The sequence below is a fragment of the Vulpes vulpes genome, chromosome 6 (genome assembly GCF_048418805.1).
Source record: "Vulpes vulpes isolate BD-2025 chromosome 6, VulVul3, whole genome shotgun sequence".
Classification (NCBI taxonomy): domain Eukaryota; kingdom Metazoa; phylum Chordata; class Mammalia; order Carnivora; family Canidae; genus Vulpes; species Vulpes vulpes.
Genome location: NC_132785.1, coordinates 5,972,715 through 5,984,775, shown reverse-complemented (window position 1 = coordinate 5,984,775; position 12,061 = coordinate 5,972,715). Strand labels below are relative to the sequence as shown.

The 12,061-nt window shown below is 37.2% G+C and overlaps 1 protein-coding gene across 2 annotated transcripts in view; it reads left to right on the top strand.

Annotated features, from left to right (window-relative positions):
• The window catches only part of GTF2F2 (general transcription factor IIF subunit 2), a 146,369-nt gene that overhangs the window by 26,142 nt on the left and 108,166 nt on the right, over positions 1-12,061 (top strand). For both annotated transcript variants that reach the window (XM_026017227.2, XM_072760591.1), the window contains exons 3-4: positions 2,849-2,867; positions 4,313-4,457. In XM_026017227.2, coding sequence (XP_025873012.1) covers positions 2,849-2,867; positions 4,313-4,457 — 164 coding nt within the window. The remainder of the gene's footprint in view (positions 1-2,848; positions 2,868-4,312; positions 4,458-12,061) is intronic.

Here is a 12,061-nt window from a genome sequence, read left to right as displayed (position 1 = left end):
GGATGGGATACATGTTTGCTTCATTTATTTCTGAAGATATTACTGTGTTTTACAGTAGTTGATGTTTGTAATTTTAACCACAGGTCATCATGAAGAGGATATATTTTATTGGTAATATGGAACAACAAAAGGTCATGTATGCTTTATACATTTATATACTAAGGCAAAAGGATATGTAATCCTTTTAAAAAAAGTCACAAGTCTTTAAAGACTAGTTTTTATTCTGGAAAATGAACTCATCTAGTGTTCATCAGTCTCTTATCATTCCAGCCAAGATGATGTTATAAATAAATATATGAAAATAAAGTTGTCATCCCCTCCTGTGTTCCCTAATTGGATCTGGGTGATTTTCTAGTCCCCTAGACTGGAAATGTCAGCATGATCTTTAATCAGTCCTTTCCCCTTGCTGCCTACTTCCAGTCATTTCCTCCTCTATCAGTTCTGACAGCTCAGATATAACTGCCACACACTCCTCCTCCTTCCAAGCTGTCATTACCTGGTTCAAGCCTTCATTACGTTTTATGTGAGTTTTTGCATTAAGCCTGATTCCAACTCAGTAAACATTCTGCAAGTGCCTTCTCTGCATCTTTGCCTTTGTTTTGACTGCAACACCTATGTCTGAAAGGTAGCTAAATTAAATCCTTCTAAGAATCCAGATCCAGGAGTGATAGGGAAGGGATTGCAGTGAATTCACTGCCTATCTGTGCATGTCTAAGGGATTGTTGTCATGTTGAATTGGGGAGTGGGGAAGGGCATTGCTGCCAAATCTTCCAGTCTTTTGAGAGAGGCTGGAAATGCAGATTTTTATATGAAATTTTAGGATTTTTTTTTTTTTCACTTCTGTTCTAGATACTTCCCCAACAAAAGGAGGGTCAACATTGCACTTTAACATGTGAAAGACTGAGAAGTCCTGCAGTAAACAAACCTGTTTAAGATTCTGGGCTCCTTAGTGGCCTTAGGGGCTCTTTACCACTTGACTCCTTCCTACCATTCACTGATGCTCTAAAGAATGTGCTAGATCATTTCTGTCTGTGTGTAATTGGATTCTCTTAACCTGTAATGCCTCCATGTTGTTTTCCCCATCCCTCAATTCAGTTCATCTCTTGCTAGCTTTCTCATCTGTGTTTTCGTGACAGTATGCTATACCTCTGTCATAGTTATCCTGTTTATGTTGTTTATGGATTAGCTCTTTTTTCATTAAACTGGGGGACATTTTTGAGGATAAAGACCTGTGTTCAAAAAAACCCAAACAAACCTGTGTTCATACTGTACCATGCACTTGGCACCATGTCTAATGGTTGTAGAGTAGACGCTTAATGTCAGAATGAGTGGTTGAGCCCCTGAATGAAGGCAGGTTGAAACTCAGGCTGGTGTTATGGAGAAACAGTAGTTTTCTAACTGGTCTTCATTTTCATTTTATAAATATGTTCTGGTGCATGTTTTTAGGAGCATATTTGGACTTTATTCTTTTGTTCAAATGATACTTGGGGCCCTCCATTACTTGAGAAATAAAGTCCATTCTCTGTACTATGATATTTAAAATATTCCATGATCTAGCCTCAGTTCTCCTTCCGAATTTATCTCCCCCTATTCCTTAGTTTGTATTCTTCCAGCCAAATGTTGACTACATTTTCATTATCAGACTCTTAGTGGCTTTGCTCAGTTGATAATTTCTAATAATATATTCCTATCTCAGCTTATTGAAATCCCAGTACCTTTCAAAACTTAGCTCAGGGAGTGCCTGTGTGGTTCAGTTGGTTAAGCGTCTGCCTTCAGCTCAGGTCATGATCTCGGGGTCTTGGTATCCAGCCCTGCGTCAGGCTCCCTGTTCAATAGGGGGTCTGCTTCTCCGCCTCTCTCTGTCCCTCCCTGGCTTATGCTTTCTCCTCTCTCTCTCTCTAATAAATAAAAAAATGTATTTTTAAATATTTATTTATTCATGAGAGACACAGAGAAAGAGGCAGAGACACAGGCAGAGGGAGAAGCAGAGTCCTTGTGGGGAGCCTGATGTGGGACTCGATCCCAGAACCCCAGGATCACAACCTGAGCCAAAGGCAGAGGCTCATCTGCTGACCACCCAGGCGTCCCAATAAATAAACTCTTAAAAAAAAAAGGCTTAGATCAGGCTTTCTCTCTTGTTAAGACATTTTTCGACTCTTTTTTTTTTTTTTTTTTTTTTAAGCTTTCACTCATTTATTCATGAGACACACAAAGAGGCAGAGATACAGACGGAAGGAGAAGGAGGCTCCTCGCAGGGAGCCCAGTGTGGGACTTGATTCTTGGACTGGGATCACGCCCTAAGCCCAAGGCAGTTGCACAACTGCTAAGCCACCCAGCTGTCCCCATTCTTCGTCTCTTAAAATGGAAGTAGTGTCTTCCTATCTGATCCTGGCACATTGGGGCTCTCTTAATTAAACATTAATTAATATGTATCTCTTAGAGTTATGGATATAGTTTTTATATCTTCTGGCTGACAATGGAGATCTCACACTCAGTACTTTGCTTATAGTAGATACATAATACGTTTTTAAGCTTTAGACTATTATTTAGGCCGTAGACATAAAGATAAGAATTGTAATGAGGTTATTACTTGGTTAAAGTATTAGGACCATTGTAATAGTGGTGGGTGATACAAACTCCTCATAATATACATATGGGATTAATGTAACTTTTGTTTTTACTATATGATTACAAGTAGGTTAGTTGCAGAGAGCCAAGGGTAAATATTAGTTGATCTATGTAAATGTTATATTTTATGTAAATGTGATGTAGTGTTATTTCTTTTAGTTCTTAGTGTACATTTGAAGAAAACATGAAATCTAAATAAAATTTTTCTTTTCTTTTGTAGGAATCAAGGAAGGACTGAGGTAAGATTATTTCTATGATTATTTTATTAATCATAATAAAACATGAGATCATTTTGCTACGTATTAGTAATAGTAAAGGGAAGTTGGTGTTTGCATTCTGGAAAACTCCACATCAAACTGGTGGCTGATAGTGTGGGACACAAAATAGCATAAATGCTACTTTTGTGTGAATGAATGGACTCCTTTCTAGTTGTTCATTCTTAGCATTTTTCTGCTTTGACCTAAACTGTCCCCTCTCTGGGGGGTGGAGGGGGGACGGACAGTAAGACTGTGAGGCTTACTATTGCTACAGTAATACTTCAACATTATTTCAGTGTGGCAAAGGCATTTGGACTGGATTTTTCAGGGCTTTAGGTTTTGATTCATTAAGTCCAGGACATAATTGTAGTACTTAATCACATAGTAGAGAAATGTTTAACAAATGCTTCTTAATCTTTCCTGTGCAGTTGGGAGATTATTATTTTATGTTCATAAATCTTTTGATGTAAAGTGTGATCTTCCCTTGGGGAGATCTGGTATATAGTAAAAAATAATTTTGAAAGAATATCTACTAGGTGTTTTTATTCTAAGTCTCAATATTGCATTATCTTTGTAAATATTTAGTTGTATTTGTTAAAATATTCGAAAATGAAACAGCACCATGTACTCCTACAGTAGTCATTGAAACCTAAAAAAGAAATATATCCTCTGCTTATTGGAGTGTTTAAGCTTTCTTAATAAATAGCTTGCTCCCCCCCTTTAAGTGCAATTGCTTTCTTTATACTCTTAAAATATTCACTCATTCAGCAAATTCTGTTTTCCTTCTATGTGCCAGGCACTTTGCTATATATTTATTTATATTTAGATATGTGTTTAAGTATATATATTTATAAGGATACAAACGTAACAAGACATCCCTTGAATTCACAGACCTTAGAGGGAAAAAATTATTCCTGTTTTGGAAACAATTTCTTTAACCGTAAACCAGAGAAAACATTTGAAAGCTGTCACCCATCTTTATAATGGTAGATTCGCCCTGTTATTCTGACAAATGGGAATAGATTCTCTTTTTTTTAAGATTTATTTTTTTTATTTGGGGGTGGGGAGAAGCAGAGAGAATCTTAAGCAGACTCTACTCTGAGCAAAGAACCTGATGTTGGGCTTGATCTTACAACCCTGAGATCATGACCTGAGCCGAAACCAAAAGTTGAATGCTTAACTGACTCTGCCACGCAGGCTCTCCTAGATTCTCTCTCTCTCTCTCTCTCTCTCTCTTTTTTTCTAGATTCTCTTTTTATGACTAAGTAGAATTGTTTGATAAAGTTTTAGAGAAGTGTTTAATAAAATGACTAGAAATGAAGATTCACATTTTTTAAAAAGTATTTGATTTATAATCAGGATTTCTGTGAAAGATACTTTGAATACATATGTCTCTTGTAATAAGCTCTTGTTAATGTGTCTATTAGGTGTCATTTACTTTGAATGAAGATCTTGCAAATATTCACGATATTGGTGGAAAACCAGCTTCGGTCAGCACTCCTAGAGAACATCCGTTTGTCTTACAAAGTGTTGGAGGACAGACATTAACAGTCTTTACTGAGAGCTCATCAGGTAAGTGGGAATAGAATTATGTAATGTGATTCCTGTATGTGTTGTATAGATTTTCTGTCTCAACGTACACTTTGAGGTCATTCCCAAGGCTACTCTACCTGTTGTTCTGTCTGCCTCTACTATTCATATCATGCTACTTATTTCCTGTGATTGATGAAATTTTGGCTGTTACTCGAAGGGTTTAGTTTCCATTTGGGGCATGAAGAAATAGAACAAAGCAGATGGAAGAGCATGGTGCATCAAGCTGTCTTCTAGGATGTTGAAGAAACAGTATTCTGAGTTTTGCCAAGATAGGGTCATGCTTGCCTGTTTTGGTAAATTGATATTCAGCAACTATAAGTTGTGTTTAAGAAAAATACTGCTTAATATTAGGGAATATGCTTTTGTAGGTTTCAATACTAAGGGCCTTTTTAGTGCAGAGAGATCAACTGTTTGTTTTGCCTTCCAAGAAACTCTGTTAAATATAGTTTGTAAATTTTGTGTATTTTCTCTCATATATTTTACCAGTTCAATAAATCAGGAGCAGGTATTTAAGTTTGTGAATTAAATACAGAGTGATTTTTTGCAGCATACATATATGTTTATTTTCATTGTTGTTTGATTTTTAACCTTACCTGAATTAGAATATTACTATTAACGTAGCAGGGCAGCTCATTTTAATGGAGCTAATTTCTCATATCTAATTTAAAAAGTTTACTGGTTGTATAAAGAAAAGGTGTAAGAAATTATAGTACGTAGAATGTTACTGTTTAAAAAAAAGATAATGTTCAGATAAATCTTTTGTGGTGTCTTGAATTACCAGTAGCTGCATAAACTAATCTAAAAAAATTCGTCATTTTTTCTCCCTTGGACATAGTATGAAACAAAATGGTAAATTATAGGGGTGCTTCTGTGGCTCAGTCGGTTGAGCATCAGACTTTTGATTTCAGCTCAGGTCATGATCTCAGAGTCCTGAGATTGAGCCCTGGATTGGTAGTGGTAGTGGTGGGTGGGGAGCTTCTCTCTCTTGGCCCCTGCCCCTGTGCACATACGGGCTTTCTCTCTCTAAAATAAATAAATCTTAAAAAAAAAAAAAAACCCAGCAAAATGATAAATTATTACTTTTCTATCTTGTGGTTTAAGGTAAAAGTTTTGTTTTATTGGATTGTTCTGATGCTACAAAATTTGTAATATAGTATTATAGGAGGTAGAAAATGTTAAACACCTGCATTTTCTCTAGGAGAATATTCAGCCATTCAACAAATATTTATTGTATGCCATGTTATGCAGGGCATGGCGTAGGTGCATCCAAGGAATCTGTAATTTGTCTTGTGATTGGTAAGATTTATTAAGACCTATTGAACCTGTGAGGTTTTCTCTACTTCTGTGGTTGTTCGTGGAGTAGAAGAGGCATATGGCACCAAGACAGTAAACAGGAGGTAGAGCTTAGAACAAAGTTTGAGCTACTTTTGCAGAGAAAGTTACCCTATTTTCAGTTTTTTTTTTACATTTCACTTAGTTGCTAATTTTTTCAGTGCATGATTTATTACTTATACAAGAGATAGTGATTTAGAAAGTTTGTTATCCTCAAAATTAATCTTCCATTTTTAATCTTGTAAATCCTTCAGTTAGTATTGTGCTCTTTTTTGAACATTTTGTGTTCACATTTCTGGTTACAGTGTACTCCAAAGTGAATATGGTATTATAAGGATTATCTTGGCAAGGGTATGGAAGAGAATCAAGAATTGTGATCCTTCTTCTGAAGTTTGGACAATATGTTCTTGCTTTGTAGAACTGTGGTAATACAAATGCAGATCTAAGTTGCTGTTAGATGTTGCATACTGTAAGGAAATTTTTTGCTTCTTAATCTCTCATTTCTGTTTCATGTCATTGTTCTTTGGCTCTCCTTGCATATTTCTGTGCTTCAATTTCCTTATTTGCGAAATGGGATAATAATTATTAACATTCATATATAAATGGGAATTTATTTCAAACACTTAGAACAGCACTCTACATAATAAATGCTCAAATAACTATTAGCCACTACTAATATTAGATATTTTAAAAGATATATATCTGTGTGTCTGTATTTTTTAAGTAAGCTCCAGCCCAGTGTTCTACTAACTGAGCCAGCCAGGTACCCCTGTATTAGATCTTATTTTTAAACACTTTAGGTTTCAAGTGTATTTTAAGGCATATGTATGCACTTTTAGCTCTGTGTGTAAATCATTTGATATACTTCAGGCAACAGATTTTTTTTCTTTTCTTTTTTTTTTTTTTTTTTTAAGATTTTATTTATTTATTCATGAGACACACAGAGAAGCAGAGACATAGGCAGAGGGAGAAGCAGGCTCCTTGCAGAGAGCCTGATGTGGGACTTGATACTGGGACTCCAGGATCACGCCCTGAGCCAAAGTCAGACGCTCAACCACTGAGCCACCCAGGCGTCCCACAACAGAGATTTTTATGTTCAGTGTTTTCTTGATTGCCTCAATGACGAGAAAAAAGTTCTGTAGAGTTGTTATTAACAATTTATTTCCTTTTTTGAGGAGCATTATGTCATTTGCCACTTCTAATCTTGAAGATCTTAGTTCTATAGCTGGGTTTCTTGAATCTCTAGGAAATCATTAATAGCAGGGGCTCTGTAACTGCATGACATATTTAAAATGCTAGATATAGGGGCCCCTGGGTGATTCAGTCAGTTGAGCGTCCTGCTCTTGATCTGAGCTCAGGTCTTGATTTCATGGTTATAAGTTTGAGCCCTGAATTGGGCTCCACACTGGGTGTGGAGCCTACTTAAAAAAGATTCGTATGTATGTATGCTTTTCTGTGGGACAGGACTGTAGCTTTCATTGGAGACTCAGGGGTCTGTGACCCAAAAAATCTTCATAGTTCACACTGTAGTATTGGTTGATAATGAACCTGCCAAAGTATGATTAACTGAGCCATTTTATAGTGAGTAAAGCCATTTATTTTACATTGAAATATATATAAGGCAAGAATTATCTTAAGTATTTTTATGTTTTTCCCTCAAGCTTAGAGCTGTACCAGCTTATAAAAATTTGCTTTTCTAGGCTCTTCATTTTTTTAAATAGTCTATATGTCTATAAAATGTAGAATTTTATAAGAAGAGTTAAAACCTCACTTGAGGGATCCCCGGGTGGTTCAGCGGTTCGCCGCCTGCCTTTGGCTCAGGGTATGATCCTGGAGACCCGGGATCGAGTCCCGCGTTGGACTCCCTGCATGGAGCCTGCTTCTCCCTTTGCCTATGTCTCTGCCTCTGTGTGTGTGTGTGTGTGTGTGTGTCTCATGAATAAATAAAACCTTTTCTAAAAAAAAAAAACCTCACTTGAGTTTAATGTGTTAAGAGTTTAAATAATTTTATTCCTTCTATTAATATACCTTTTGCTGGTTTTTGAGAGGCCCCTTTGAACCAATTTTCTAATGATTCAATTTTACATATTAGAATATCTTTGTGGGGATGGAATTAGAGGGAACTGATTGTATCTTTTACATTGTCTCCTTAATTAAAGCAATCTGAATTTCATGAGTGTTTTAGGAGCACAATTTGTTTCTAGTTGAGTATTCATGTTTGAGAGAATATGTTTTGTTTTTAAGGGCTATTTTGGGTTAGCCCTTTTTGTACTCCATATTTCTCTCTGAAATTCTAAATCTGTTTCTCTATTAAATATTTTTATTAGCTAATATCCTTATCTCTCTACCCTTCTTTAGGGAGAAATGCCTCATGTGTTTGGTCTTTATTCTTTTCCCTAGATCTTTGGTTTAGTATTTTTATCTACTATTTGTTGGTAATAACTTCAATTGCTTTTATAAGTTACACCCCTACCTTTGTTCAAAATTAGTTTTCTTCTTTATAATCGCAAATTCTAGACTAAAAGTTGTTATTAATTCATCTGTTCAGATGTTTATTTTTATTTATTTTTTATAAAGATTTTATTTATTTATTCATGGGGGGTGGGTAGAGACACAGGCAGAGGGAGAAGCAGGCTCCATGCAGGGAGCCCAATGTGGGAGTCAATCCCGGAACCCTAGGACCATGCCCCGAGTCAAAGGCAGACACTCAACTGCTGAGCCACCCAGGCATCCCTGTTCAGATATTTTTAATGCTAGGCTCTGTGACAGAATAAGACTAGATTTGGGATTCCTGGATGGCTCAGTCAGGTTGAGTGTTTGCCTTCAGCTTGGGTCATGGTCCCAGGGTCCTGGGATCGAGCTGTGTCAGGCTCCCTGCTCAGTGAGGAGTCTGCTTTTGCTTCTTCCTCTGCCACTCCCCTTTCACTTGTGCTCTCTCTCAAATAAATAATAAAAATCTTAATTAAAAACAAAATAAGACTAAACTTCTGTTCAGTTGGGCAACTGGCATGTGGAAAAAATGCTTGCTACAGAAAGTGCTCTGATGGAGCTGTGTATAAAGGAGAAAAAAGAGTACTTTAATTGAAAGAACTGGGAAAGACTTCAAAAGTGGAGATAAATTTTTGAGCTGGACCTTGACGTGTATGAATAAGTGTGCCTTGAATAGGAGGAAAGAAAATAAAAATAAAAATAAAATGCATTTTTCTTGCCTTCAAATATCCTATTCTTCATTTTACTTTCTCCAGCCTGTCATACTTTGTCATAATCTCTCTAAAGTCCATTAAATAGTCCTGGTTACATCAAAGCAAAATAGCTCAGTTGTGGACTTGGTAGTCTAGTTTAGAGATGAAAATGTTTGAACTGGTGCAGTGGGACTGGAAAAGAGCCATCCTGTTCTAGAGATAGTAGAGGTAATTTTGACAGCTTTTGGTGATGAATTAACTGGGAGAATTGGATGAGTGGAAAGTCCAGAATGGTTTCCAGGCTTCTTTGGCCAGAGCATCTGGGTAAGTGGTGAAACCATAACTGAGTTAGAAAATATTGGAGGAGATGGGTAGGATTAGAGCTGATGGAACCACAGTGGTGTTTTTGCTCTAAGTTTTCATTTTCTTTGACCTGCTGCAACAGTTCATTAATTCAACAAACTGATATTTGTACCTACTGTTTGCCAGGACCTCTTTTTTTTAGACTTGGGATACTTTAGTATCCCAAGTATTTAGTATTTTTTAGCAAAATCCCAGTCTTCATAGTGCTAACATTTTAGTAAGAGGAAATAGCAACAAATAATAAATGCCATAAATAAATTGTATTGCAGACTAGCAGGTGGTGAGTTATCTGGGGAAAAAGCAGAAAGTGGGATCAAGAGTACTGGGTTGAAGATGAGGCTTTCAAGTTTAATATTTTATTTTATTTTTAAGTAGGCTCCATATTCAATGTGAGCTTGAACTCAGGACCCTGAGATCAAGAGTCTCATGCTCTACTAAGCCAGTTAGGCACCCCAGGGCTGGCAAGTTTAAACAGTGTGGTCAGTGTGGGCCCATTGAGAAGATGAGATTTGAACAGCCTTGAACTCCTTCAGACGACGTAGGCATATGGAATTAGCCAGCTAGGAGTTTTCAAGGCAGGGGGAGCAAGCTTGTTCCCTAAGGTGGGAACAAGCTTAGCATGTTCCAGGAGTAGCAAGGAGGTCAGTGTGGGGGTGGAATAGATGACCAAGGGGAAGAGGAATAGGCTGTTAGTGGCTAAGTGGTAGGCTAGAGTGGAAGGGAATTGGCAGTGGCAAATCATGAAGGAGTTTGTAAACCAGTAAGGATTTTGGATTTTATTTTGAGCAAAATGGAGGGCCACTGAAGGGTTTTTGAGCAAAATAGAGATTTGATCTGATTTTTATATTATTTATTTATAAGATTTATTTATTTATTTATGAGAGACACACAGAGAGGGGCAGGGACACAGACAGAGGGAGAAGCAGGCTTCCCGCGGTGAGGGGAGCCTGAAGTGGTACTCAGTCCCAGGACCCCGGGACCACAACCTGAGCCAAAGGCAGATGCTCAACCACTGAGCCACCCAGGTGACCCTGATACACATTTTAAAGACTGACTGGTTGGCAGTTGAGAAGAGACCAAGTTGGAAGCTTGAGGTTATGGCAGTACTCGGGAGAAATTAACAGAGCCTTGGTCCACACTGGTAACTGTGACAGAGGTCTAGGCTCTCATCTGATGTCCAGTCCCATCTTTAGTTGTCTTCACAGATAATCCACTTGGACTTTTGATATAAAAATCATACCAATTTTCCCATTTTTTTATTCTCCATATGTTTGTATTTCTGTCGGTGATACATCATCAATCTTTTATTGTCTTGGCTGTGATAGTGCTTAGCCTCCTCTTACTCTCACATTCAGACAGGTGCCCCATTTAGTTCGTTCTATCATAAAAATCACATGTGAATGTTTAGGCAGTCTTCTGAAGCAGTCCTGTGAAAAATTCTCCCATCCTTTCCACCCTCTGTAGTCCAGTCTGCTGAAATCCCTTATATTTACTGGTGCTTCCTGGCACCTGCTCCTGCTTTTTCTCCTTTTTTCCCTGTCAGGGATTTGTCTGCCTTTTTTTAGTCACAGCTACCCTGCCTTTACTGTGCTCTGGTCTTTCTTGATTCTTCCTTCATCTGGACTCTGGCAGTGAAGTTTGTATTAGTCATTTTGCCCCTGAATTAAACCTTGTGGACAGGATACTAGGTCTCCTACTTATCTCCATCGTGTCTGGGCTAGGATTGGCCAATAGTGAGTGGACAATAAAGTAAAGGTGTTAAAATAGTTTATTTTCTCCTAAGAGTTACTACTACTCTAAACATACATTTTAGAATGGTTCTTAAGGGATGTCTGGGGGGTCTCCGTGGTTGAGCGTCTGCCTTTGACTCAGGTCATGTTGGGGTCGGTCCTGGAATTGAGTCCTGCACTGGACCCCTTGAAGGGAGCCTGCTTCTCCCTCTGCCTATGTCTCTGCTTCTCTCTGTGTGTTTCTCATGAATAAATAGACAAAATCTTAAAAAAAAAAATTTTTTTTTTCAGTGAACTGGCTTATTAGTGGCTTCCTTCAAGGTTTAAGACATTTGAGGTTCAAAATTGAATATTAAGTTCTTTGTTTCTCATTTTATTTCTTGCTCTTATTTTTATCTTGGCACAATTGATTCTTTTACTTTATTTTTGCTAATCAGAGTAGTTCAGCAATGTGTCCTGTAACACTTGGTTAACCACTGTCCACATTATATAATAAGACCTATTCCCTGGATAGTATAACTGCTGAGATAATTGGAAGTATGTGAGAATTTATTTGTTGGTGGCCTGTCTTACTTTCAAACTTGATTTTGGTAACATATACCAACAGATATTTATCTTAGAATGTGTTAGATTGAATTTGAAGAAAACTGTTATATCTTGTGGAAATGCTCTTTGAAGATGCTGAATTACCAGTCATGTTGGAAATATTGTAGAATTTATAATCTTTGTATGGACTATCCTGCCCAAGAATGGTATCCTTTTTCCCAAGAATGGTAAATGAAGGATAAATATAGGTAGTATTTTTATTTCAAATTGAATTTTTGACTCTTAGTGGGAAACATTAACTTGATGCATTTCTTCCATTTGTCGAGAATGGGATATCAGTTGTATAATTTCCGGAGGTTTGAACTAAGCTTTATGTATATATGTATGTGTTGTTAGCATTCAAACTACAGCTGTTTCCTTTTTGTTGAAT